This window comes from Myotis daubentonii, chromosome 3 (genome assembly GCF_963259705.1).
Source record: "Myotis daubentonii chromosome 3, mMyoDau2.1, whole genome shotgun sequence".
Lineage (NCBI taxonomy): Eukaryota > Metazoa > Chordata > Mammalia > Chiroptera > Vespertilionidae > Myotis > Myotis daubentonii.
Window position 1 is genome coordinate 215,728,172 of NC_081842.1, and position 26,872 is coordinate 215,755,043.

The 26,872-nt window shown below is 40.5% G+C and overlaps 1 protein-coding gene across 5 annotated transcripts in view; it reads left to right on the forward strand.

The window, feature by feature from the left end:
• RERE (arginine-glutamic acid dipeptide repeats) overlaps nt 1-26,872 on the forward strand; it is a 418,729-nt gene that overhangs the window by 229,862 nt on the left and 161,995 nt on the right. For all 5 annotated transcript variants that reach the window (XM_059691362.1, XM_059691366.1, XM_059691364.1 and 2 more), the window contains 2 exons: nt 18,779-18,884; nt 20,171-20,267. In XM_059691362.1, coding sequence (XP_059547345.1) covers nt 18,779-18,884; nt 20,171-20,267 — 203 coding nt within the window. The remainder of the gene's footprint in view (nt 1-18,778; nt 18,885-20,170; nt 20,268-26,872) is intronic.

Below are 26,872 nucleotides of genomic sequence, written 5' to 3' on the forward strand. Positions count from 1 at the left end.
TGACTATGCATGGATAACAGACAGCAGCACAGAGGAGCACAGCTTTGTGCTTGGAGGTTGGTTTAGGTTTGGGACGTCAAGCCAGGACTTGAGGAAATGTTTGTTTGTTCTTAAAAACTGGGAAATTAGATGTTCTGGCCAGGAGGGCTTCCCAATTTCTGTAGGACACTGGCCAAAAAACAAGGACTCCATAGGTCTTTGTTAGCCTTAACTAAAGCTCTTTTTTTCCTGCATATTTATTTTTCGTACTAATGATCTTTTACTATTTTGTATCTTAACATAAGGGGCAGATGTCTCCAGCTCTGAGCTGGGCTTTGCAACATGCCCTGCCTTTGGAATGTTTCTTTCAACTTGGGTAGTTCTTTGTTAAAAGGCCAACCCCCTTAGTGAGATGTTCTGGGAAAGAGGACCCTTGATATTTGAAAGGTGAGGAATCCATTTAAACCATGTGATGGCTTCCGACAGCCAGTGCCGGCTTCTGCTTGTTTTAATGTAAGTGATAGGCACTGAGGCTGGTTGTGTTCCGTTAATTGGATGTGAACTATGTAAGTGACATTTCAGGGCCAATGTGAGGGAACTGTGATGGCACTCGATTTCAGTGTTGCTGCCTTAGGTTGGAAGGTAGAGACCATAATGGAATTTAATTATCAGAGATGAGTTCAATGCATTTGCAATACCCTTCGTTGTTAGGTAACTGTTTGGTTATTGTGCATGACACTGGGTCTGTGATTTATCGTGCAGGGCGTGCAGTGCTGCGGGAGCAATGCTAATAAGGCTGAGTGTAAGGACTGCCATCACTTTGTCAGCAGCTTGCTGCCCAATAGTCGTGTTGGAAAGACAATCTGTAATCAAAGGAGTTTGCGGAGACAGCAAACAGACACGGACTGTTATGGTAAAATATGGTGCGCGCTGCCTTCCTTCAGGAGGGATTTCAGTTACGTCTTATGCATGGCACCCTTCCTCCTTTTTAAGTGTGCACATAGCCTCGACGGGGTATTGCAGGGTGAGCCGGAGCTGGTAGGCTCCGTTTTCATTTCAGGGCTGGTTTTATAAGGCACAATTGAGCAGAACACTTTATATTCAATTAGAGACTTTAGCGCTTCATGTTTAAAAGCTCTATACCTCTTTAAATTCAGCAGCACTGAGCATTTTTGAGGTGAGGGTATAAGGACTCTGGCATGTATGGGGCAAAGGTGAATGTGACTTTTCTCTACAAGCAGTTGAGAACACATATGACTGCTTTATATTTACTTGCCTTAACATTCTTATGAGTCTTAAGTGTAAAAGATTGTGTACCTGGTTGTTGGCATGGACAGCTGTAATTAAATAGGCTTGTTCTTGATCATTTTATTCTCTAACAATCTGGTTGGTACCTGTGCCAACTCTGTTAGCCAGGCACTGTCTGTCATCCAGGGAAGGCTAGCAATATGAAAAAGAAAACCACAGAGACATGCCCAGGGTGGGGCCGGGCGGGGGGGGGGGGGTGGCGAGGAAGGGAGGAGAGAGAGAGAAGAGGGAGAGAGGAGAGAAGGTCTGTGACATAAAACAAATCGCTTGAAATTTTTCAAAAAAAGCATTAAAAGATGTCCTGAAAAGTCTGTCTCCCATCCTTGGGCTTTATTTGCCCACATTCTTTTCTTCATACCTCACCCCATGCAGATAATCGGGCGTTGTATAAACGAATAGAACAGCTATCAAATTATGCACACTATTCTGTAGCTGGCCCTTAAGTATATATGTTGATATATGCATAACCCATGGACGCAGAGTGGGATGGTGAGGTCCTGGGGCAGGGGCGGGGGGGAGGGGGGGAGCTGGGGAGATCAGTGGGGGGAAAAAAGGGGGACATATGTAATACTTTCAACAATGCAGATTTTAAAAAAAGAAAAATGTTGGGGGTCTGCCAGGTAGGTCACTTGGTTAGAGTGTCGTCCCAATACGCCAAGATTGCAGGTTCAATCCTGGTCAGGACATATAAATGAAAGCATAAATAAGTGGAACAAAAAAATGATGTTTCTCCCCCCCCCCCCCCCCCAAAAATGTGGTTTTTTTGTGTGTTTTTTTAAAGAATATATGTTGGAGATCTTTCCATATCAGTATAGAGAAGGCTTCCTGCATGTTATGTTTCATAGTTTATCTAATTAGTTCCCTATTAATGGGCACTGTTCATATTATTTTGCGTATATGCAAATGTATGTTTAGAATAAATTGCAATCAGTGGTGTTGCTGGGGAAACAGGTGCATATATTTATAATTTTGATATGTATTGCCCATTTGTCCTTCATAAGGGTTTTTACCAATTTTTTTGTGTGTATAAAGTAATGAGAGTCCGTTTCACCACAGCCCAGCCATTAGTGTGTTACCAGCTTTAATATTCACCAATCTGAACAGTGTATTCTTAGGGTAACTTTAATTTGTATTTTTCTCATTGTGGTTTTATTGTTCACATTTCCATCTTTGTTCTCTTTTTTTGGAACTTATTTTGGTATATAGAGTAAGGTATGGATGCAATTCAGTTTTTTTCAGATGACATCTCAGTAATCTCAACACAATTATTAATTAATAAACTGTCTTTTTCCACTATTTTGAAATGCCATGTTTATCACAGATTAAGTTCCTAAAAGTAATTTTTTACTGACTGACAATAGCATGCATTTATCCTTACAATTACTTGTCACTTTATATTTACTTATCATACCCAGCTTTTAGTCTAATAATTTGTCAGAATGGTTTTTAGTGATCAATGCCTATAATTTTGTACCTTTAAATTGGAACTAAAACTTTTTTCCCCAATCTTATCTAACCAAACCGATCATACAAAAAAGTAGCAAATACAGTACAAAGAACTGTTTTTTTCATGAGCCAATTGAGAATAAATTGCCAAATAAGGTCCCACGAACCCAATACTTGAATGTTTATCTTACTGACAAGATTTTTTATATAACCCCCAATTCAACAATCATGTCAAAATGAGCATTGGCACATTATTACACCCTGTACATGTTCAGTCAGTTTTTCATTTTGTGTTACATTTAGTTGTCATGTTTCTTTTGTCCTCTTCAATTTGCAACAGTTCTTCAGTCCTCCTTGATTTTCGTGACCTTGACATTTTTGAAGATTTATAGGCCAGTTATTTTGTAGAACATTCCTCAGTTTGCATTTACATGGTGTTCCCTCATTATTGAATTAGGGATCTTCTCCTCGTATCTAATTGCAGGCACATAATTTCTGTTTGTTCTGTTATTGGTGTTCCCTTTGATCATCTGATTAAGATTGGGTCTACCAGGCCTCTGTACTGTAGTTACTTTTTTTATCCTTTGTAATTAATATTTTGTGGAAAGGTGCTTTGTGACTATGAAAATACCTTGTTCTTCAGTAACTGTTCAATTTATTATTTTATGTACGTCAGCATAGATGTATGGTTTTCTATTTTATTGGATGGGTTATAATCCATTTTATCATTACAGATTTTGATTTTCAAGTCGTTCTAGAAATGGCCAGATTTTCAGGCTGGTTCCTGTGTGTCTTTCACATATCCCTGTCATTGAGTACTTTCTTACTTTTTCATAACAAACTGTTCCAGATTTCTCATTAGAGGCTACCATTGTTATTGATTTATTGTCTCTTTCCCAAGATATGTTATACATATCTGTGTGTGTGTGTGTGTGTGTGTGTGTGTGTAAATTTTACTTTTTGTGAATTAAACCTCTAATAATCACTTCAGAAACCCACCCTCATGTCCTCTTCCAGCCACTAATCCCATGATAATCATGGCTGTGAGCTCTTTAATAAAAAAAAAATCCTTACCCGAGGATATGTTTTTTATTGATTTTTAGAGAGAAATACTGTTTGGTTGCCCCCTGCATGTGACCAGGATGGAACCTGTAACCTAGGTATACGCTTCAACCAGAAATCAAGCCCACAACCTTTTTGTTGCACGGGATGACACTCTAACCAACTGAGCCACCTATCAGGGCATGGCTGTGAGCTCTTAAGTCATAGATTAGTTCTGCCTGCCTTTGAAATTTATATGTAAAGGGTATTATGCAGTATGCATTCATTTATGTCTGGTTTCTTTGGTTCAGCATATTGTTTGTGAGATGCCGGGGTCCAACCCCAGCAGGTCCAGGGGTTCCCAAAGACGTAGACGGAGTCGGCGAAGAAGGAATGACACGGAGACAGCGTTCAGTTGATCAGCAGCCTAGCCAGGATCTCCAGCCAGGATCTCCAGCCAAGTTCTGGTCTCGATCTCCAGAGAGGTTCTGCTTAGGATCTCTAGCCAAGTTCTGGTTCGGTTCTCTCACTAGGTTCTCCAGCCAGGTTCGGTCACCAGGTTCTAGTCAGGTTCTCTTGCCAATTTCTGTAGTCAGGTTCAGTCCAGGATCCCTTGCCATGTTCTCTCCAGCGAAGCTCCTCCATCTCCAGTTCCGCGTAGGTTCTGTCTTCTGAATTCTGTTCTAAGCTCTGTGTGTTTCTGTCTTGTTACAACTGTATTTATACCAGTTGATTCAATCCTATCAATCTCTATTACAAAGGTTAGGGCGTTTCTTATCTCCATTCCAGGGAGAAAAGATTATGTAGTTTAAGCATGATTGTTCGTAGTTAAAGGGATTAATTACCCGCCTGGCACTTAGTTGAGGGGTTTTATTCCCTCCCTAACTTCAGGGGAAAATCCCTACCTGGGGATTCAACCTTTCTCTGAGAGGTGACCTTGGTTAAAACACAGCGCCAAGAAGGTGAGCAAACATATTAAGAACCGTATGCCATATATGCCAGGTCCCTTGAAACAGCAAGGATGGACCGGCTCCCGGCAGTGAGATGCATCCATGTTTTTGTATGTTGTAATTTATTTTCATTGCTATTTAATGCATTATATGAACATACTGCAGTTAACCCTAAACTGTTGATGGGCAATAAGAAAGATTTTAACACATCTTCAGTAATTGAGCAAGCAAGTGGATTACAAATTGGTAAAGATATAGAATATTGAACAACACAATTAAATATTTTAAGCTAATTGTTATATATATAGATGACTACACTCAACAATTGAAGAATATACAATTTTTAGGTGCATACGGTCGTTCCACTGTAACGGTCACTGGGCTTTATATATATAGATAACTAACACTATGTTGAGAGGTACATTTTTAGCCTTAATATATAAGGCTAAAATATATAAGGAAAATAGAAAAGGCTAGATAAAATCAGTTGTCTAAATATGTATATTATTTAAAAAGAAATTAAAATTAAACCCAAGAAAAGGAAGGGAATAATGAAGATAAGAGCTCCAATTAATGAATTAATAAGGAAATGTAAATCAAAATTTGCTTTTTAATCTTTTTTCAGGTTTTCTCCCTTTGGTTCTTTTATGAGTACCACTTCACTGCCTCTTTACCTTGTAATCTACCTCCTTTTAAACTTCTAGTTTGAGGGAAAATTAAAACAAAAAAATGGACAGTCTTCCCTTGTGTTTCCTCCACACTTCTGAGACAGGTTTGGCTTTTTAAAAGCAACTTTATTTAAAAGTACTAAGAAGGCCCTAGCCAGTTCGGCTCAGTGGATAAAGCATCAGCCTGCAGACTGAAGAGTCCCAGGTTCAACTCCGGTCAAGAGCACATGCCTGGCTTGTGGGCTTGATCCCTAGTAGGAGTGTGCAGGAGGAAGCCGATCAATTTTTGATCTTTCATCATTGATGTTTCTATATCTCTCTCCCTCCCCCTTCCTCTCTGAAATTAATAAAAATGTATTTTAAAAAATACTGAGAAGAAACCAAACAAAATAAGGTGCTCCTTTGAAATGACTAAAACTGTTAAGTTCCTATAAAGATGTTAAAGAAAAGAAAGAAAATGGCATCAAGTTACCAATATAGAAAATAAAATTGGGACAACACTATAGATCCCACAGGCACTAACAATGTATCACAAGGACATTATGAACAATGTTACAATAAAAAATTTGAACATTTAGCTGCAGCATCAAACAGTCAGAGTAATTAGATAATTCGAATAGAAAAGTTTTATGTGCCTTAGGCAAACTTGCACAAACACAAATAAGAATACTTATTAGCAGACTTGGTTGTAATAGTGAAAATCTGTAAAGGACCCAAATACCTTATCAGTAGAAAATTTATGAATAAATTGTGGTATATTGTACATAGAGGTAATATGTATCATTAAAAGTGAATGAACTAAGGCATGGATGTTTCATGGACACATAATACTGAATAAATAAAGCAGAATACAGAAGAACCCAGAGTGTGATATCATCTATAATAATAAAAGCGTAATATGCAAATCGACTGAACAACCGAACAGCAGAACAACCATCCGGATGACCTTCCGGATGACCATATTATGACACGCACTGGTGCCAGGCCAGTCAAAGCAGGTGTGATGCAATTGGCTGGGGGGTCCCGCAGAGGCCCAGGCCACCCTCTGTGGGGCAATTGATGTGGGGGCTCCGTGATCAATCACCCGCAGAGGGTGGCCCAGGCCACTGGCCAGCGATGCCCTGCAGAGGGAGGCCCAGGCCAGCCAAGTGATTGCACCCCACACCTGTAGCCCGCAGAGGGAGGTGACCTGGGTGGGGGTGGGTGGGGCAGCGCTGCACAGATGGCGAGCAGTGGCAGCGGCAGGAACGCGGGAAGGAAAGTCCTGATGGGCCCTGATTGCCAGCCAGGCCTAGGGACCCTACCTGAGAGTTCCCAATTGCGAGAGAGCGCAGGCCGGGCTGAGGGACAGCTGCCGCCCCCCCCCCCCCCCCCCCCCCCCCGCCCCCGTGCACAAATTTCACGCATCAGGCCTCTAGTTTATGTAAAGTGTAAAATTGCAAAACAATACCTTATGTATCTATCCCATGCATAAAGGACTGCTTGGGAATGACAAACAGTGAATTCAACGTTACCTCTTAGGGGAGTAGACAGACCTGCCTAGGAAGAGTGGGCAGGCAGCGTCTTTGGGTTTGGTAACATTTTATGTTTAAAAATATGTTTGGTATGTAGTTCTATTATTTGTATACCTTTCTGCCTGTGAAATGTTTCATAATTAAATTTAAAAAAGAAAAACGATACAGGTAAAGAGGGTAGAAGAATCTTCAGGCGTTTTCATGAACAGAGCTGCGCCTCAGCTGAGAGACAGACACACACTCTTGGTTCTCTGCCTGCTCCTGTGGATGCAGAAACTGGTGTGTGTTTGCTGAGCTACTCACCTTCCTGTGTGTATGTGAAGCCGCCCAGTCACAGGACACGTCTCCCTGCCATCCCCAGGTGCTTTTGAGAAGAATGCTGGTTTAAGGAAAATAACACCTAAAGCAGCGGTTCTCAACCTGTGGGCCGTGACCCCTTTGGCGGTCAAATGACCCTTTCACAGGGGTCGCCTAAGACCACCCTGCATGTCAGATATTTACATTACGATTCATAACAGTAGCAACATGACAGTTATGAAGCAGCAACGAAAATAACTTTATGGTTGGGTCACAACATGAGGAATGGTATTTAAAGGGCCAGAAGGTTGAGAACCACAGTGTAAATGATTTTATGGGCTTAGAATTGTGTGGGTACTGAGGGACAGATGTTGTTGCTCATGGCTTGCTTTTTTAAAAACACTTAACCATTTCAGTTCGGGAGGGGTGGCAAAGGGCCTGCCCCTCCAGTGGCGGGTAAGTGCTGTCATGAGTGGGACTTAAACTGTTTTTCCCCACCTGCACCTTCAGTGTAGACTGTAGAACAACGTGTGCTGGTTAAATGTTGGTCAGTACCCTATGCCATAGGACTTCTTTGAAGTTATATTTTCATTTCTTTTCTTAACTGTTATCATGGTAACGTTGTCTGTATTCTGGGAATTTCAGGAGATCATACAGTCTCAGCCCAGAAGTGTTACCCAGCACATTCTTTGGTGCTAGAGAGCACGGGCTTGTCTGTAGCCGCCAGCCGTAGCCCGGAGAGCCGTGTCACAGCTCCCTGAGAGCGGGTTCCCTGTTCACTGAGCTCTGTGTGTTGAGGTGGAGGAGGGTGTAGATTGGAGTGTTATTTTGTAGCGTTCACTGGCACAAAGCTTTCTCAGCGTAGCAGTTTCATCAGTCCTAAAGGAAGTCAGTCTTTTTGTGGTAATGGAAATGTCCCCTATCTTGATTGTGGTGGTGGTTACACAACACATTTGTCAAAGTAATTGAAATTGTAAATAGGTTAATTTTATTGTGTATAAATTGTATCCTAGTAAAGGTGATTTAGAAAAAAAACAGCACAGATGAACCAAAACATTATAACAAAATCCATAAGTTAAAAGTCATTTCCGCTAGATGAAGGATTTTAAAGAAAAAGGTTTTCTTTCAAAAGATGTTAACATTTATAAAAATATGCGTATGTTAGTACTCGAGTGTGATGGGGAAATCTTTTTGACAAAAAATAACCTATTTTAAAATGAATTGTGGCTCTGGTCATATGCTCTTTGATTTTCTTTCTTTTTTAAAGCAGCATTTCCCAGCTCAGCTCACACTTGACTGAATACACTGATCGATTATCTGGGGATTAACTAAGCCTTCTCATTTCCTGCTTTCCCTTTCTCCTCCTCTCCAGCAGGCCAGGGGCCTTTGTTGTCTGGCATGTGGACTGAGATAAGCTACCAGGGCATGTTTGTATTAGAAAAATGGCTGTAGATGGAACAGTTATAAATAGACTAACAGGTTTTAAAGGTTGCAATCTTTGTTTTGATTTAAGTCAAAAGGAGAGAAGAATAAATAAGATGTTTAAAACAAGATAAACTCATTTACATAGGAATGAAAGAGTAAAACATAATTTTCAGCGTTCCTACCAATCCCCCACCTCCCCTTTTTTAAACCAAACTATTTGAATTTATGTATTGGCAAGTTGAAAATGTTTGCTGGCTGTATTGGATTCCTATTATCATGCAGGCTGACTTTATGTAAATCAGTGATAATTTCCAAACCTGTATTTGTACTCCTTAAAAGTGCAAATACTTATTCAATTCTAAAAATCGCCATGCTGCTAAAAGATATATTATTTCACTGTGCTTCCAGCTGTGCAGTTTGCAGTTTAATTCAGCAAGCAATGGTACAAAAAGGTTATCACCTAGAGAGTAGTATTGCTGGATTCACATAAAATAGGTATGTTCATCTTTATAAAAGACTAGAGACCCGGTGTCCCTCGGCTTGGCTTACGCCCTCTCGCAATCTGGGACCCCTCAGGGGATGTTGGAGAGCTGATTTGGACCAATCCCTGCAGGCCAGGCCGTGGGACCCCACCGCACTGGGCCTCTAGTATGCATATAAGATTTTTGGTTAATCTCTTCCCGCCTTCCCCTTCCCCTTTCCTCTGAGATTTATCAGTCTGTTCCATGTTTCCATGCCTGTGGTTTCTGCTCCTGCGTTGAGTGTCTTCTCCCTGGTGTCAGTGTGCGTCATAGCTACCGGTCGGTCAGTCACTTAGGCTTTTATATACATAGATAGATGATTCAATATAGTATTGTAAGCCAGATGTCTTTTTTTTCCCCTTAAAATTTTATGTTCTTTTACATTGCCAATTGTCTCAAGAGAGAAGCAGTACAGGTTTTTGAAATGGAGGCCAAGTTGCCTAGAGTTGCAGATTGCTAAAGTTACCCAGGCTAGTGTTTCTGTGTGAATGCTTTCAGCTCAATAGGTTCACCATTGTTTTAAATTGCACCTTTTTAGTGTAGACCTATTTATATTGTTGGAATCAAGCTTTAAATGTTTCTCTATCTTGAGCTCAATTCCAGAAAGAAAAATACCTTGAATTGATTTGAGAGGCTTCTTTTTTTTTTTTTACCCTCCCTCCCCACCCTCCCCCTTGAGAGGCTTCTTATCTAGATTGTTCTTCTTGTTAACAAGAAGTTCCAGCGAACTATTGGAATGTCTGATTGTATAAATAAAAATAAAATCTATTTTTTAATTACTATCTCACTTCTGAACGAATGTGCTTTAAAATCCGCAGGGGAACATGCTCACGTTGTTTAAACTACCGGCTTCAGAGGAGGGTGTCCAAGACCCTTTGTGCAGCTTGTTTACTTGGCCCGCTGAGGGTCTGCAGGATCAGCCTGTCTTTGTAATTACACCAGGACACCATCTGCCTTTTTCACTCCCACCCTCTCAGAGTGTACAGTGGAGTTTTACAAAGGCTAAATGACGTGTGATATATCTCAACAGATTGAGTGCAGAATCAGATACGAAAATGTTTTCTTAAGTAAACATCAAAGAGATTTGTAAAAACCTAAGTATTAACTCATTTCCTAAATTTTCTTTGTTTTAAAAATTAGAGTTACCTGTTGTAATTACTTACGTTAACATGTTCTGGGGTTATTGTTAAGTGAATTAGTAAAAATCTTTAAAGTTAAAAAAGTCCCCCCCCCCCCCAAATATGGTAAATATTGACCAGTCATCACACACACAAACCAGAGTTCTTTGAGCCCCTCCATACTTTTGAAGAGAATAAGGTATGGTGAGTCTAGCAAGTTTGAGAACCACTTCTGTAAAGCACATGCTGACTCAGTGAAATCTTTTCAAGATGTTGCAGCATCAGTTTTTAATAGCAAAATCTGTGTGATTTATCTTTAATCATAAGTTAATTTATTTTTAAAATAGTGTGATAGTTTAAATTTAATTTGTGAAACTTCTAGAGAATTTTGGAAGCTGACAGACAACTCCTTCCCCTCCCCCCTTCTCTAACTTCCTTTTCACCATTGCAACACCTGATTTGTGTAGAGCTCACTTTTTCTGGCCACGTCATTAACTCCCCCAGAATTAGTAAAATCACCACTACTCTTCCACCATCACCAAACAACAAACACAGTATTGCAAAGATATCAAACTTTATAGTATTTGGGCTTGATTTTTTTAAAAAAGAAATTCAGCCCTAGCTGTTTTGGCTCAGTGGATAGAGCATTGGCCTGTGGACTGAAAGGTCCCAGGTTCCATTCTGGCCAAGAGCACATGCCTGGGTTGTGGGCTCGATCCCCAATGTGGGGTGTGCAGGAGGAAGCCAATCATTTATTCTCTCTCATCATTGATGTTTCCATGCCTCTCTTCCTCTTCCTTCCTCTCTGAAATCAATAAAAATATATTTTAAAAAAAGAAATTCAGTGAATATTTCGTTTAGTAGGGATTAAGGGCGATTTGACAGTTTCTTGTGGCACTGACTAGGAACAGCTATTTGTTCCTTCCTTTATTGGGGGAAATCTTTGGGCCAAATAGAGAAGTTGTGATTATGGATTTATTAAATATAACCATAGCTGGGGTGAACACTGGCTTTTAAGCAGAGTTTTATGTTGGTTTTGAGCAGCAGATTTTGGGGACCCAAGTATAGGGTTTTAATTTATCTGTGAAATGTCAGTTTCCTGATTTGAGCCTTCAGCCGCACTTTGGGATCTTTTAAATCCTGGATCTGACATTTAGTTTTTTATCAGGATGGTGTACATCAACAGGATACATGTGGGCAATTGCAGGAATGCTCTCTGGTTTGGTACATCTGTCCCCATCTACGAAGGCCTCCTTTGAGTGTAGCTTATCTGTGTGTGTGACTTAAATGTTACTCGCTTTAAGAGTACAAGGACAGCAGAGGTTACCTAGTGACTGCCTGCTGTCTTACAAGGGAGACCAAGAAGTAGTTTTCCCAAGGCTATCCCTGTCCTCAGTTTTGGTCTCCCCACTGCAAATGTTATATTCATACACAATGTAATCCTAGGTAGAATATGCTGTAGTAAGTTTTTACTCCATAGTTGGCAGTTGAGAGATGATTTCATTTTCATGCACCTTCTTGGTCCTACCAAAATACTGATTGGATTTTGTCCAGATTAAACTGTAAAGATAACCAAAAAGCAGGCATTTGTTTAATAAATAAGACACCATCAAGAAACGGTGATTTTGAAAATGATTTCTGATAATCAGAGGCTGTGCTTCAGCACATTGTTAGCTGCATCATCTTTCTGGGGGTTTGTATGTAGCCGGTTATTTGTACATCTTGGTTGTAAACACTGTAAAGCAAGGCAGGGCGGTTCCACCTTGCTTCTCCATCTGATACAGGAGACTTAAATCCTCTTACAGACCCAGATGCTGATGTAATCTTTTGAAAGTAGTCTTTTGGATTGAGTGCTACAGGTTTGGGAAAGGAGCTGTAACCTTGATTCTAGTGCTGAAAGGCAGTAAGCAGCTTGGTCAAATGGATATGGCTTGTTTATCTGTTTCTTTCATCTATTTATTTATCTTTAAAGAAAGAATTCATTATGCTTGTTCAGAATAGACCCCAGTGTACTTCCATGTTATGTCCATTTACACATGCCAATAAATGATAAATCACCGCTTGTATTAGTCAGGGTTCTCCAAAGAAACAGAACTAATAGGGATGAATGTATATATACTATAGGAATTGTCTCATGAGGTTATGGAGGCCAAGAAGTACCATAATATGCTGTCTGCAAGCTGGAGAACCAGAAAAGCAGGTGGTTTATAATTCATTTCAAGTCCAAAGGACTGAGAATTGAGGGGCTACAGGAGTGTGAGTCCTGGAGTCTGAAGGCTGGAGAACCAGGAGCTCCAATGTCTGATGGCAGAAAAAGATGGATGTCCCAGCTCAAGAATAGAGATAATTTGCCTTTTCTTCACCTTTTTGTTCCAGTTGGGGCCCCCAACACGTTGATGATGTTCACCCACATCTGAGGACAGATCTCCTCAGTCTACGGAACCAAATTCTGCTCTCTTCCAGAAACACTCCCACAGGCAGACCCAGAAATAAAGTTTTACCAGTTACCCAGGCATCTCTTAGCCCAGTCAAGTTGACACACAAAATTAACCATCATACCACCGAACAGGATTCTGTTAGACACGTGTGGTGTGGCCCCAAGAAGGGAGAGGTGCCGCAGCCAGAGTGTTGTCACAGGTCAGATTGTTACCTTGGGAGATGTCTGCAGACAGTAACTCCTGCAGATGGTGTTCTTTCAGGCCCACTTGCACACTTAACCTGAGAACATTGGAAGAAGGGCATTTTAGGACAGAGCAAAAAATGGCTACTTTGTTTACTCAGTGGCAATAAGAAATGTAGTCAAAAGGAAACAGAATGTTTACGGGATGTCTCAGTACGTTAGGGAGATCTGTGCATGATAGTGTGTTTATTTAGAGGAGGCACTCAAAGCCCTTCACTTCCTCTAAGGAAACTCCAGAGCCAGTGCTCTGCTTCTCTCCCTAATCCCTGGCACCCATGTCCGAGCAGAACTCAGATGGGTGGACCCGGAGGGCCTGAGCCCTGGTGGCACTTAGGTTTGTTTCCCGTGACTCTTTCATGGCCTTCGGAACTGTAATGGCTGTAAAGCTACAGGTAAAGCTACTTCCAGATACAGGTGTAGAGAGTGTTACATTCCTAGTGTCTCATGTTAGGAGAGTAGTGGCTTGAAATACTACAAGGTATTTCCTATCTGACTTCATTTTACTCATCTCAGTCAGTTCCCGTGTTTATCCACAGAGCAGAAATAATCATCTGATACAGAAAGCATCTTTTAGATCAGATTACGTGTGCATATGCCTGGAGTTATCTTTGGCCTTCGAATAATAGTAGTCTTTGACCCCATTGACTGTCCCTCCTCCCCTCTCCCAAAGTCAGGAAAGATTGAAGCCACTAAGACTGTGTTCCCAAGGTCCTAGTGAGGATGACCTTCCCAACAGGCATTGCCTTGTGGGTGCAGGTGGACCCTGAGAGGCTGAAATGCAACTTTAAGCCATCTGTGCAGCAACTGGGAGGGAAGCATGATGTCTCTGGTGGGCTGTTCCCCCTCTGGCAGTCTCAGCAGACAATTCTGAATTACACGGTAAACTCTAAGACTTCTATAGCTGTCGACCTTATTATAAGCATCTTGTGGAAATGCATGAAAAGTTTCTTCAAAAGGTATATTTTTAAACCATACTGTATGCAAATGTTAAGCCACTTCAACTTCCCAAGTTTCTGGAAAAATTTTATTGGCTCTTTGGCTTTATAAAACAAGAAATTTGGTCTGATTTCACCCGAAACTGAATCTAGATCTTTTATTTTTTGAAATGTAAAATCCCAAGAACTGAGCAGCTGAAATTGGGGTTTGTGAAACTGTTCGCTTGATGAAGCATCTTCATATCCTGGTTAGAGTCTGGGACCTGGTCTCTGTCACAGTTGGTAACAGCAGAGGGACTGGCGTGGCCTGTGTGAAGGGCTTCGGGACCCCTCACGGAATCTGCCAAGACCTGGTAGGTGACTTATGGGGCTAAAAAGGTCTTTCCTCTAACGCAGGTGAATTTAAAAGTATTGTTCTTCCCATTCTGCTTTGGGGGCCTCCTCCATGTGTAGAAGAATCTCTGCACTTGTCGGTCATTTCTGTACTCCTGTCCTCCTCTTCCTACCCCCGCCTCCCTGTGCTTCCTTTATTTTTTAACGCGTTAAAACCTTTTCCCAGAGGATGATAATAATGCTCCTAGGAAAGACTCACATTGGCAATTTAAATCAATTGAAGCACTTACTATATTAATCAGCATGAAAAACACCTGTATGGAAGACCCTGGCCTTGGATCTTGCATTTGTATTCGGGATGGTTGTGTTGATAAAAATGAATCAGTATCCCTTTAACAGCAGCCTCCTGTTTGCTTTTCCCGTCTCCGTTGCCTACTTTCTCCCTTTGTTCATTACCTCATTCTGAATGTTTAATTTCAGTTCCGAATTTTTAACTCAGTAATTCTCAGCCTGTTGGCTGGCATTCAAAGCTCTAGATGTCCTCCTCTGCTCCCAAACACGTGGGCTAGCTTTTTCCTAAACCCAGGTGGGGATGGGTTTGTCTTCTGTTACACTCTTTATTTCCTTAAATTTACACAATCCCTCATTTCAAAGAAATCCTGGCCAGGCATGTGGAAGAATTCACAATTTAACCCAGAATCAGCTGCTCCCCACTTTTTGCACTGAGCCACTGCTGTTGAAACCATTTTAAGTAGATTGGAGGTGCTCCTGTTTGGTGGCTTCCAACCACCTGGACTCAGACAGAATCAATCAGTCTCTCCTCTCTTTAAAGATAAAATGGTGGGAAATGATTTACTTCCCAGTGGGCTCTTCTCTGTATTCAGAAATATACCCCAGGGTGCCTTCACATAGGAAGCTTCTCACCACATTCCGTTTAAAATGTGTCATTTATAACCACTTTGACCTTTATGCAATTGTACAATTATATCACTAGTCAATAATGAGGCATATTTGTCAGATATACTTGATATGCTTCTTGAATTGTTGCAAAACCGAAGATACGTCCACCTAATTTGCTACATGATTTGTTTTTTTTATTGCTATTGCTAGCCTGCTTTTTGTATTGGAGAAAAGCAAATTTATAAGCCACTTCTTATTATAGCTTGACTTCTCTTTTCATCTGTAAAACAGTGGTGGTAATATCCAGCATTTATTGAGAGCCAACCCACTCTACTTATATTCATTTATTTAATCCTCACAACCTAAAGAGCTAGAGACTATTATTTTTTCCTCATTTTACATATGAGAAAATTGAGGCTTAGAAGAGTCATTTGCCCGAAGTCACACAGCTTAGTAAGTTGCAAAGCCATGATTTAAACCCAGGTGGTTTGGGTTGAATCAGATGACCTCTGAGCTCACGTCTACCTTTAATTTTCTGTGATTTTGAGCAGAATCTGACGGCCGAGTAGCGGGAAGAGATGATTTCCGGTGGCTCCATTTGAGCAGCACCCCTGTGCCTGAGGGGCTTTGGGAGCTTTGTGGGGGAGGGGTTTGCTCTCTGCTCCCCTCTGGTGTTCCTCCGTGCACTGCAGTTAGCTTCCATGGAAGAGGACATTTTAATTTGTAAAACCTTTTTAGGGTGGTAATGTTGGCTAATGCCATTATGTTGGTGTAGAGAAAACACCCCTAATCCCATCTTATCTACTTGGTTTTGTCTGGGGAAGAAATCTAAGCATCAGCAAGATGGAATGGGACCGTAGAAATAATTTTGTTCTGTCCCTTCACTTGTCATGTGGCTTGGTGACTCCACTAAGGTCACCCCCCCCCCCCCCCCAACCCCCCCTGCTAACTAGTGATTGCAGACAGGCCTAGGACCCCCGGATTACCTAATGTCAGTTTAGCACTCTCTGGAACAATTTACTGCCTCCCTTTATAGATGTTTAATCTTTAACCAAATTTCTGATCTATTTAGGAAGAGTGTATCTATTTCAGCTACTTAAGTTTACTTTAGTACCTTTGTTGTGTTATATCTGTGCAAGCAAGTGTCTGGAGGCTTTTTAATGCAATGCTGCCGCTCGCTGGTTGTTGAGTAGTACTGCATTAGAAAGTCCAATAGGCTTTCCGCTGCCTCTGTCAAGTCTAACATTAGGAGTCATAAGTCTAGGTACAAAGAAACCAGAACAATAATTTTGTGTGTGTGTAATAATTAACTGTTTGGGTCAGAAGATAACATAAATATTATACTTTAAGAATCACTGCCGTGGTTCTGAAAAATAGACATTGTACAGTTGCCAGTTATGGTACCTTTAAAAGGTTGTTTCTGTTGCCTGTGGTCCATGTTCTTCACCTGATAGTACTTGACCTAGGTTTTAGTCTTACCATTCTGATTTAGCTTTCATTAAAAAGGAGACTGCTAGACCATTGGTTTTCAACTGGGGGTAATTTGTTCCACAGAGGACATTTGGCAATGCTTGCTGGCACTTTCGGTTGTCACAGTGAGGGGGAGGGGTGCTACTGGCATTTAATGTGTCTGGAGGCCAGGGAAGCTGCTCAGCATCTCACAATACACAGGACAGGTGTCCACACTGGCCTCGCTGGACCACATGGCAACAGTGCTGAGGTCGAGAAGCCCTGTATTAGACAGTATGTTTACTTAAGTGAGTTTTAGCCCCTAGTGCCGTCAACCAGACTGTCCCTCCGCCTGGTTTGTTTGTTTCCATGATGAGTGCTCTCATCCTGGGCCTGCTTTTTATTACTTTGTCTAGGAATGAAACTGTAGCCCTCTGGCTGCTCTCCTGTGTTTTGTGTCAGCAGTGGGCTAGTGGACCCCACTGGAGGCCAAACTACCGTCAGGATTCAGGTTCTTTTCAGTACCACGCAGAACATTTTCTGTGCTGCACACAGATGGACCATGTGCATGTGGATATGTCTGGTATTCTCTTTCTTTATATCTTTCTTGGGTGTCATCCTTTGCCTAGAAAGAATCCAATGAAATATTTCCCATTTTCCCAGGTTAGATTTTACCTCCTTCATAATTCCCTGCTGGAAGTAATTGCTCTTGTCCATAACCTCCTACATGTAACATTCATTCTTATTACTTAACATACTGATTTGTCCTCATCTTCCCACCTGCAGTATAAACAGTGTGGAATATAAAGTGCAAATTGGATAGAAAGTAAAGATACCCATTATGTAGGATTATTCTTTGCATACAATCTGTTTTATTGAAACCACTAATGCTGTCCTATTTTTATAAACCTGTCTATTTGGCACAATTAATTATAAAGGAAGAATGTGGATGTTTATATTTACTTAGGAATAGATTTCTTCACATTTGCATAGAGTCAAGACTATTGGTAGTTTTTCTGTTTTTTTAAATGGCTTAAATATTCTACCAAAGGTTTTTTTGTTTGTTTTTAGTCTTACTGGCCTTTCAGTGAAGAATATATACATTTTTCATATAGTATATATGTGTATACACACATATAAGCATAATGAAGGCTCCATTGACATATTTGAGAATTTAGCCATCTCCTTTATAAACAGGAGGCATTTCTCAGATTGAAGCGCTCATTCATTTCTGACCCGCTGACTTGTGATGACAAGGAAGAAGCTGCTAAGAAGAGTTATATTGCATTCACCTTGGGAAGTGTCTTAAGGCCCTCACTGGTTGGGAAGCTATTTGATGAGCCTAGTGTGCTGGCATGTTGAGATGTTTCCCCGCCGGTGGCACAGATGATGTACCTCATGGGGTAGCCTTCAAATGGAAGGGCAGCATTTGATACTGTGTTCTTTGAATGCACTAGGAACAAAGTTAACTTTTACAGCTAACAAAGTTACGTGTTTTACAAACATTTATGGGACCCTGATCGTCATAGAACTCTCATTATTCACAAATATTTATATACAAGGTGTTCAATTCTCTGCTAATTCAAAGATAAATAAGTCAGGGTCCATGTTTCATGGACTCTCAGCACCTTCATCACTACTCATAGCTTGCTGTGTTAGTCTGCCATGTAGCAATAACTGCAAATTAAGTGGCAGGAAAGTGGAGGGAGAGTGTAACTCAGTCTGGGTGATTAGCGAACCCTGGAGAGATGACTGTGCCAGGCCTTGTTGGGTAAGTTCTTTGTAACGTATTGCCCTTAATGGCTTCACAGTGTTTATAAATATTTATAAATAACACAGTTAATAAATATTTAAAATGGTCAAAAATTAAGATAGGAGCATGTATTCATGTAGAACTATGTAGTTAATGCCAAATAAAAATATATAACATTGAATAAGTTAAACTGGGGATATTTATAGATTCAAGTTTGCTCTCCTTTGTTTCCCTTTAATGAGCAACTTTGAGGGATCAGATCAGAGGGGGTGCTGTGGCTGTAATTTAGAAAAAATAAAATGTGACCTCGTTAACTTATGTATTTTTGTGGTTCTGGTGGTAATTGTGTGTTTCCCTCTCTGCCTGTCCATCTGTTTCCAGGGACTTGTGTTCATGGGTATGGTATGCAGCTGTGGGCACCTGAAACCCTGTTCCTAATGCTGTTAGATTTTCCTTTTCAGAGTAAGAGGGACCACCTACTCATGAACGTCAAATGGTACTACCGTCAGTCTGAAGTTCCAGATTCTGTGTATCAGCATTTGGTTCAGGATCGACACAATGAAAACGGTAAATATGCCCTTCAGAGCTTTGGACTAAGTTTGTTCTGAAAACATTTATTAATGGAGATCACTACTATGAACATTTTTTCTAAAATAGCTTCTTATAAAGAGGACATTAGTGGAATACTCACTTTCTGCCGAGTTCTTTCGTTATTTTTGCCTTTAAAAGGAGAGAACCTGAGCATGTGCCTTGACGTCTTCCTTGTAAACTCGGATAGAGATCGGTCTTTTTTGGAAACGACAGTAATTTCTTTTTCTTGCCTAATGATGAACTAATAATGCTTATAACCTACAGGATTGCATTTTATTTCTTTCCTCTTTTTCAACAGAGTCTGTATCATTGAAGTTCTCTGTATTCAGGGTTTGAACTTCAGTTTCAAAGCAAAGCTTTCCTGAATGTTTTGGAATTCAGCTTGCATCTTGACTTTCAGAACAATAGGAAGGTTGTTCAAGCATCTTTTTTCTTCCCCTGACACTGTAGTGTCTGCCCAATAACTCCATTTACACATAAGATGTGAACATGAAATGTATATTACATTTGTTCAGATGTATAATAGCTCCCTTTCATTGTTTCTTTTGAGAGGCGCTAGACCTCATGATAGCTGATTCACGTTTGTTTCCCATTAATTATATGTCGCTCCCCGCTTCCAGATGAGGAAGATGAGGCTTAGAGAACCTGAGGAAGTTGCCAAGGCCAGCTCTGTCCTTGATGTCTGTGCCCGTCACTCTTCACACTGCTTTTGGCGATAGGTTTTCATTCGACCAACCATCAAAAATAGTTTTGAAGAATGATAAAATGATATTCTTTCACATCTTACTACTATTTTCTCCTTTGAAGCTATAAAAATTTCTGTTAATGCAGTTAAATTGTGGTTTGTTATTTAAAAGAATAACTTAGTTATTCTTTTCAGTGGAAACTCTTGATTTCACTTCATCCTGGACTATTTAGCAATAAAAAATAAGATGGACAGGATGATTAAATATTTAGTAGTTTACAAATTGCTAAAATGCAATAGTTGTTTCTTCCCTTTAAAAAAATTTGTGCTTATTGCATTTCAGCAAACTGTGGGAACTTTAGTAAAAAGTATAAAACACACCCAGCAGAATATTTCTTTTTGTTATTTCTGCTCTACATTATTCCTCCTCTCTGTTTTGTTTTGCTGACCAGGCCTGGTTATTTATTGTGCTTTCTTTAGTGGGAGGTGACCCTGAAAGAAAAATTTTGTAAAATTTTCCTAATTGTTTTGGGAAACTCAGTTTTAATGCCCTCTTAATGAATTGATTTTTTGACAGACTCTGGAAGAGAACTTGTTATTACAGACCCAGTTATCAAGAACCGAGAACTCTTCATTTCTGATTATGTAGACACCTACCACGCTGCTGCCCTCAGGTAATTGCAGAGGTGTGGTCTCCATGAAGACATGGAGAAGTCATGGAGTGTGGGAGGCTGGGCTGTCCTGGTCTCTCTTGATAATCGTGCTGATAATCAGATGACTCCTGTGGTCTCTGGCCAACATTCCAGTGTTAACTCTGTGTATTATTGGGGTTTGGGAGGTTGCCTGTATTTTCACTAATTTGTTGGGGGGTGTAGAGAGGGGACTTCCCCCCCCCCTATTTCATGTTTTTATACCCTCTCTAAAGTTTTTTTTAAAAAAACTGTATTTCCTTGAAAATTATTATTCTGGTATTGGTCACTAAAGTATTTAGGGTGAAGTGTTTCGATGATCTGCCGGTTAGTTCCTAAAGATTCAGTCACTGTTCGGCCTAGGACAGGTGAAGAAATGGAAGAAACAAAGATGACAGCGTGTAATTAATTGAGCATGTGATTATTAATCTAGGCAAGGTTTGTAGGAGTTTCATTGACCTATTCTTTTAGTTTTCTATATGTATGAAAATTTTTCTACTAAAAAGCTCAGGTAGGGAGAACATATTGAAGACTTTATTCTGAGGCAGAAGGTAACATTGCAGGTTATTCTTATGTCTGATAATTACGCCAAAAAGTGACCATTAGCCCCTGCTTTGCGCAACTTGGTATTTTGTTTCTTCTGTCCCTTTCAAGAAAAGGATACACGTATATTCTGGCATATTTTGTTTATAAGTGGAGGACTTTGGGCATCTTAAGTGGTAGAAGCAGTAAGGCAAGTAATAACTTTCCCCACTGGAAATGGTAAAGTGATTTGATGGACGAACTACTTTGTTGTTAAAAATATAGTTGTTTATTTTCCCCCAAAAATGCCATCGGGATATGCTGGCTTTTAGCTTATCTACAATGAGATACAATAATTTCTCTATTATGTTGCTCAGATGGTATTCAGTAAAACCATCTGGAGTTTCTTGTGCAAAGCTAAATAGCTAAAGCCAATTATTTCAAGGCAAATTAGCAAAACTTTTAATATAGGGCAGGTTTTGGCAAACTTTGGGGGCAGATAATCTTTCATATGGTCTCTGTTACCACCACTCAGCTCAGCCATTGTAGCACAAAGCCTCAGGCAGCATGGATGAGTGGCTGTGCTCCAGTAACACTTGTTTGTGGACACAAATCTGAATTTAATTTAATTTCCACATGTCAGGAGGTGTATTACTCTTCTTTTGATTTCTTTTTTTGCCATTAAAAAATGTAAAAGCCATTCATAGTGCATGGGTTCTACAGAAGCAGGCGTTGGGCCAGATTGGGCCCGTGGGCCATAGTTTGCCAGACCCCGCTGCAGGGAAGAAGTGTGCGTGGGTAGAGTTGGCTTCCTATGGGACTTCATAGATAAACGTGGAGAATTCCCGTGGTGTTTTGTAAACTTCTTCCAAAAGACCCACAAGCTTTTTGTGACGGTGGCTTATGGATCTTAAGCTTGCATGCTGAACAAGAAAGTTAATGGAAAGTTGGATAGATGGATGGAACCATTACATTGTTAGCTAAGACAAGTAGCTTGATCCTGGGATTATTTCTTATCCTGCTTTGCATGCTTTTCCCTCCTCTCCCATCTTGTTTCATTGGTTGAGATAAATGATTTCAAGCAATTTAGAGTTGAATTCAAGTTAAAGGAGTAAAAATATGAGATATATATATATGTAACTCTGGTTTTTCAACGTTTTCACGTAATTGCTTAAAATGACTACATTTGAATATTTATCAGAAGTTGTTAAGATTTGTAGAGTCTTTATTTTTCATTTTTAAATCCTTACCTGAGGGTTTATTTGCCATGTAATTTATTTTTCCCTTAAGATAATGTTTTATTGATGGTCAAAGGATCTAGAGCAAGGGTGTCAAACTCTCAGGCTGCCTGCAGCCCACAACGAATATTTTTGCGGCCCAGCCAATATAACAGTATGTAAGAAACATTTTAATAAAAATTTCATAACTTAATTTTTACAATATCCTGTTATACATAATTATTAATAACGAACTACAACGTTCGCTAATGATTGATTACTATAATGGTGTTGCATTCATTTCCCTTACGTGCAGGCGCACCATTTCTCTCCACTAATACTAGCAGCAAATATTTTAGCAGCTGATGGCCACGTCATTAGTCTTGTACTGACTCGTTTGGTGTGCGCAACAAGAAATATTTCTCTTTCGGAGAACAAGAAAATAGGTTTATTTGCATTATGCTTATTAATTTGTGCAGTTATGCAGTGTCTGGTAAGTTAATGTTCAAGAGAAAATATTAATTTTTATTAAAACGTTCTATTATTGTATGTCAACAATTGCTCACTTATTTCAGCCTTTTGTATTCAGCATGCCTCTATCAAAATAAACCTACGTTTCTATGAAAATTGAGCTTTTGTTTTCTTGCAGCCCACATAAACTTAAACCTTGTTTATTTGGCCTCTGTTAACCTTCGAATTTGACATGCTTGATCTAGAGCAGTGATGGCAAACCTTTTGAGCTCGGTGTGTCAGCATTTTGAAAAACCCTAACTTAACTCTGGTGCCGTGTCACATATAGAAATTTGTTGATATTTGCAACCATAGTAAAACAAAGATTTATACTTTTGATATTTATTTTATATATTTAAATGCATTTAACAAAGAAAAATCAACCAAAAAAATGAGTTTGCGTGTCACCTCTGACACGCATGTCATAGGTTCGCCATCACTGATCTAGAGTGACAGCTTTGTGATTGGGCTGTGAACTGTGAGCTGGGCAGCGCACTTTTAACAATGAATTCTCCCATACTGGTTGTGGCGAGCAGCATGGGAGGGCATACACGTTTCATCAGCTCGAGGGCTCTTTTCCAACATTTTTTTGTTGCTGTTAATCCTTACCCCAGGATATTTTTTTAAAACATATTTTATTGATTTTTTTACAGAGAAGAAGGGAGAGGGATAGAGAGTTAGAAACATCGATGAGAGAGAAACATGGATCAGCTGCCTCCCGCACACCTCCCACTGGAGATGTGCCCGCAACCAAGGTACATGCCCTTGACCGGAATCAAACCCGGGACCCTTCAGTCTGCAGGCCGACACTCTATCCACTGAGCCAAACCAGTCAGGGCACCCCAGGATATTTTTCCATTGATTTTTAGAGAGAGTGGAAGGGAGGGAGAAAGACACAGAGAGAGAAACGTTGATGTGAGAGAGAGACATCCGTTGGCTGCCTCCCTCACGTGCCCAGGGCCGGGATCAAGCGTGCAACCGAGGTACCTGACCTTGACTGGTATCAAATTCGTGACCCTTTGGTCCGTAGTTGATGCTCTATGCAGTGAGCTAAACTGGCTAGGACTCTTTTCCAACTTTCTGATTATCTGCTTCCAATTTCAGGTGATTGTTAGGGGAAAAAAACATCCTAAGGTAGATCAGGTTACAAGCTATCACCTTACTAGGAATTCAAATCATAGGAATACTAGAGGCCCAGTGCACAAAAATCACGCATGGGTAGGGTCCCTAGGCCTGGCCAGCAATCGGGGCCGATTAGGGCCTTCTGGCTGCTGGCTAGGGCCTTCCTTCGTTCTGTGCTGCCCCCTGGTGGTCCGCGCACATCATAGCGAGCGACCGAACTCCAGGTCCCCTGGTCGAACTCCTGAGGGGACACTTTGCATATTAGTCTTTTATATATATAGATATTTTAGAGTATATTTTCTGGAAGCCTGGGACCAGGAAACCCTAAACTAGCTGTTTAGGACTTCGGATCTTCTTTTCATCCCAAATTAGTCTATCTCCATATTATGTTATGGTCACCCAGGATTATCCTATATAATAAAGGCTAATATGCAAATTGTCCCCTTGGGAGTTCAACTTACCAAGAGTTCAACCACTCGTTGTGACATGCACTGACCACCAGGTGGCAGCACGGAATGAAGGAAGGCCCTGGCCGGCAGCTGGGGTAGGAAGACCCCTGATCGCCGGCCAGGCCTAGGGACCCTACCTGTGCACAAATTTCATGCACCTGGTCTCTAGTAAATATAGAATGATTGAAGTAGGTTAATTACATCTTTGTATAATTCCCCAACCATCCCATAGCATTTACAAAGTTCCTTTAGCTCCTGCAAGTTCTGTTTCATGATCCCTCCGAGGTCTTAGTTTTGCTGTTTAAGATTCATTTCCTGTTTTTAATCTGTTGTTTTTATACGTGAAGTAACTTCAGCCTACAGCATTTTTATTGTTTTGTCTATATATGCTTAGTACTTCATTAGATACCATAACTTGTCAGTCATTTTTTTACTTATCCATTCATCATATCACATGTAATTGAGCCACCAGTAGGGGAAAGACTCTGGATGTACTGAGGACACCTAACTCTGCCCTTGAATACCTCATGGTCTTTTAAAAATTCTTTTATGAGGAGCTACTTGTAGACACACAGAAAACTTGTAAGAACTGAGTTTTCATATGTCCCTCCCCCAATCTTCCTCAGTGTTTACATCTTACATAACAATAGTACAGTTATCAGAACCAGGAAATTCACATTAGCTCAATACCGTTTACCTAAAGACCCTATTTGATTTTTGCTAATGTTTTACTTCATTCAGGCTCAGGCTGCTATAACAAAAACCGTAGACTGGAGGCTGGAAGTCTGAGATTGGGGGGCCAGCATTTTGAGTGCTGGTGAGGGCCCTCTTCCGGTTTGTACACTGCTGACTTCCTGCATCCTCACGTGGCTGGGAGCAGAGAGGGGAAGCAAGCTTCCAGGCTAGCACCCCAAGACCCATTTTATCCTTCCTCTTTCCTTCGTAACTTCTTCCTTCAGCAGCGAAGAACACGTTCTTATTGTTTAGAATACATATTTACTTATTTTTATTCAGTTCTGGAATACACACAACTTAGTTTCCAAATTTGTAACCCATGTCCCTGTGAAAAACACATTTACTGACTAAATTTTTGTCTTTAGTCTTATCTATAATAATAAACACGTAATATGCTATTTAGACCAGACAGCTGAACGACCTTGCGGATGAAGATGGGGCTGTGAAGGCCGAGGCAAGCTGCCACGGCTGTGAGGGCTGAACCCCTTGCATGAATTTCATGCATCGGGTCTCTAGTAGTATATAAGCATGATACTGTTTTCCGAAGTTGCTTACATATGTAAATTTTGTTCTTACATACCTTCCTAAAGGTGGTTGTGCTATTCATTTGTCATATGGTTAAATTCATTTGTTAGACTTGGCATTCGTTGGTTCCTTCTGGTTGATTTGGACTGTGTTTTTATTTTTTGGGTATGCAAAGGTTTGTGGGCTCTTGCTGTGGTTGGTACTAAGGGCCAGAGCTGTACAAAGTTATAGCCTCCACCCCTGCTGTTATGATCTGAGTTCCCACTGCTTTCTCACCCACCTACTGTAGGTAACTGATTCTTTTACTTCTTATTGCATTTTCTCTTCACAAATGAGCAAATACATGTCCATCTTACCTAATAACAGACAAACATGTAAATTGACCGTCCCTCCACTACACTCACTAGCCAATCAGGAGAGTATGCAAATTAACCCAGCAAAGATGGCTGTTAATTTGCATACATAGGCACAAAGTGGCAGAGTGAAGACTGAAGGCTCTGGGCCAGAGCAGCGAAGGCTGAAGGCTCCGGGCCGGAGCAGGGAAGGCCTGGGTCCCGGGTGCCAGAGGAAAACCGGTGCCAGCAGCCAGGGGAAGGGAAGGCCTGTTGCACGAATCTCTTCATCCAATGGGCCTCTAGTTTTATTATAATCTCTTTTTTCTTATCTGAAGGGTAGCATACTGTAGATACTCTGCTTTGCTTTTTTCACTTAGTGTCATGTTCTGGAAATTGCTCCATATCAGTGCACAGAGAACTTCCTCATTCTTTTTTGACAGCTGCATAGTACTCCATTGTGTGGATGTACCATAGTTTATTCAGCTGTGCTTTCCTATATGGGCATTTCAGTTTCCAGGGTGTTCCAATCATAAGTGATACTGTGGTGAATATGCTTGTGCATATGCTGGGTTAAAATGTTCATGTATGTGTGATTTCCCTCCAGAAAACATATGCCAGTTGGCATTTTCTCCAACAATGTATGAGACTTCCTGTTTTCCCAACAGGATGTGTTGTCTTTTTTTTTTTTTTTTAAGTATTTCAGTCTGATAGGTGAGAAATCGTATCTCAATGTTGTTTTACTTTTTTTTTGCTAACAGTGAGTTTGAGCATTTTTTTCATATGTATGAAGGCTAATTTTGCCTCTTTTTTGAGAGTGAATCATCTGTTTATGTCTCTTCTACTTGTCTTTTTCTTTTTGTCTCTCGTGTTTTAAAACTTTTTCATATATCTGTTGTATGTTGCAGATATTTTCTCGCACTTCTGTCACTTTTATGCGTTTTTTAAATTATGCAGAGGCTATTTTTATCTAGTCACATTTATCAGTCTTTTATTTTCTCAGGATTTTGAGTCATGGTTAGAAAGCCTTTCCCTACACCAAATTTAAAGAGGAATTCTACCCCGTTGTCCCAGCACCATTTACTTAAGAAGTCTGTCTTTACCTCTGCAGCTTGAGATGCCACCTTTGTCATAGATTCTTTTCCATAAGTATTCTGGACTTGCCATTGTATTTCCTT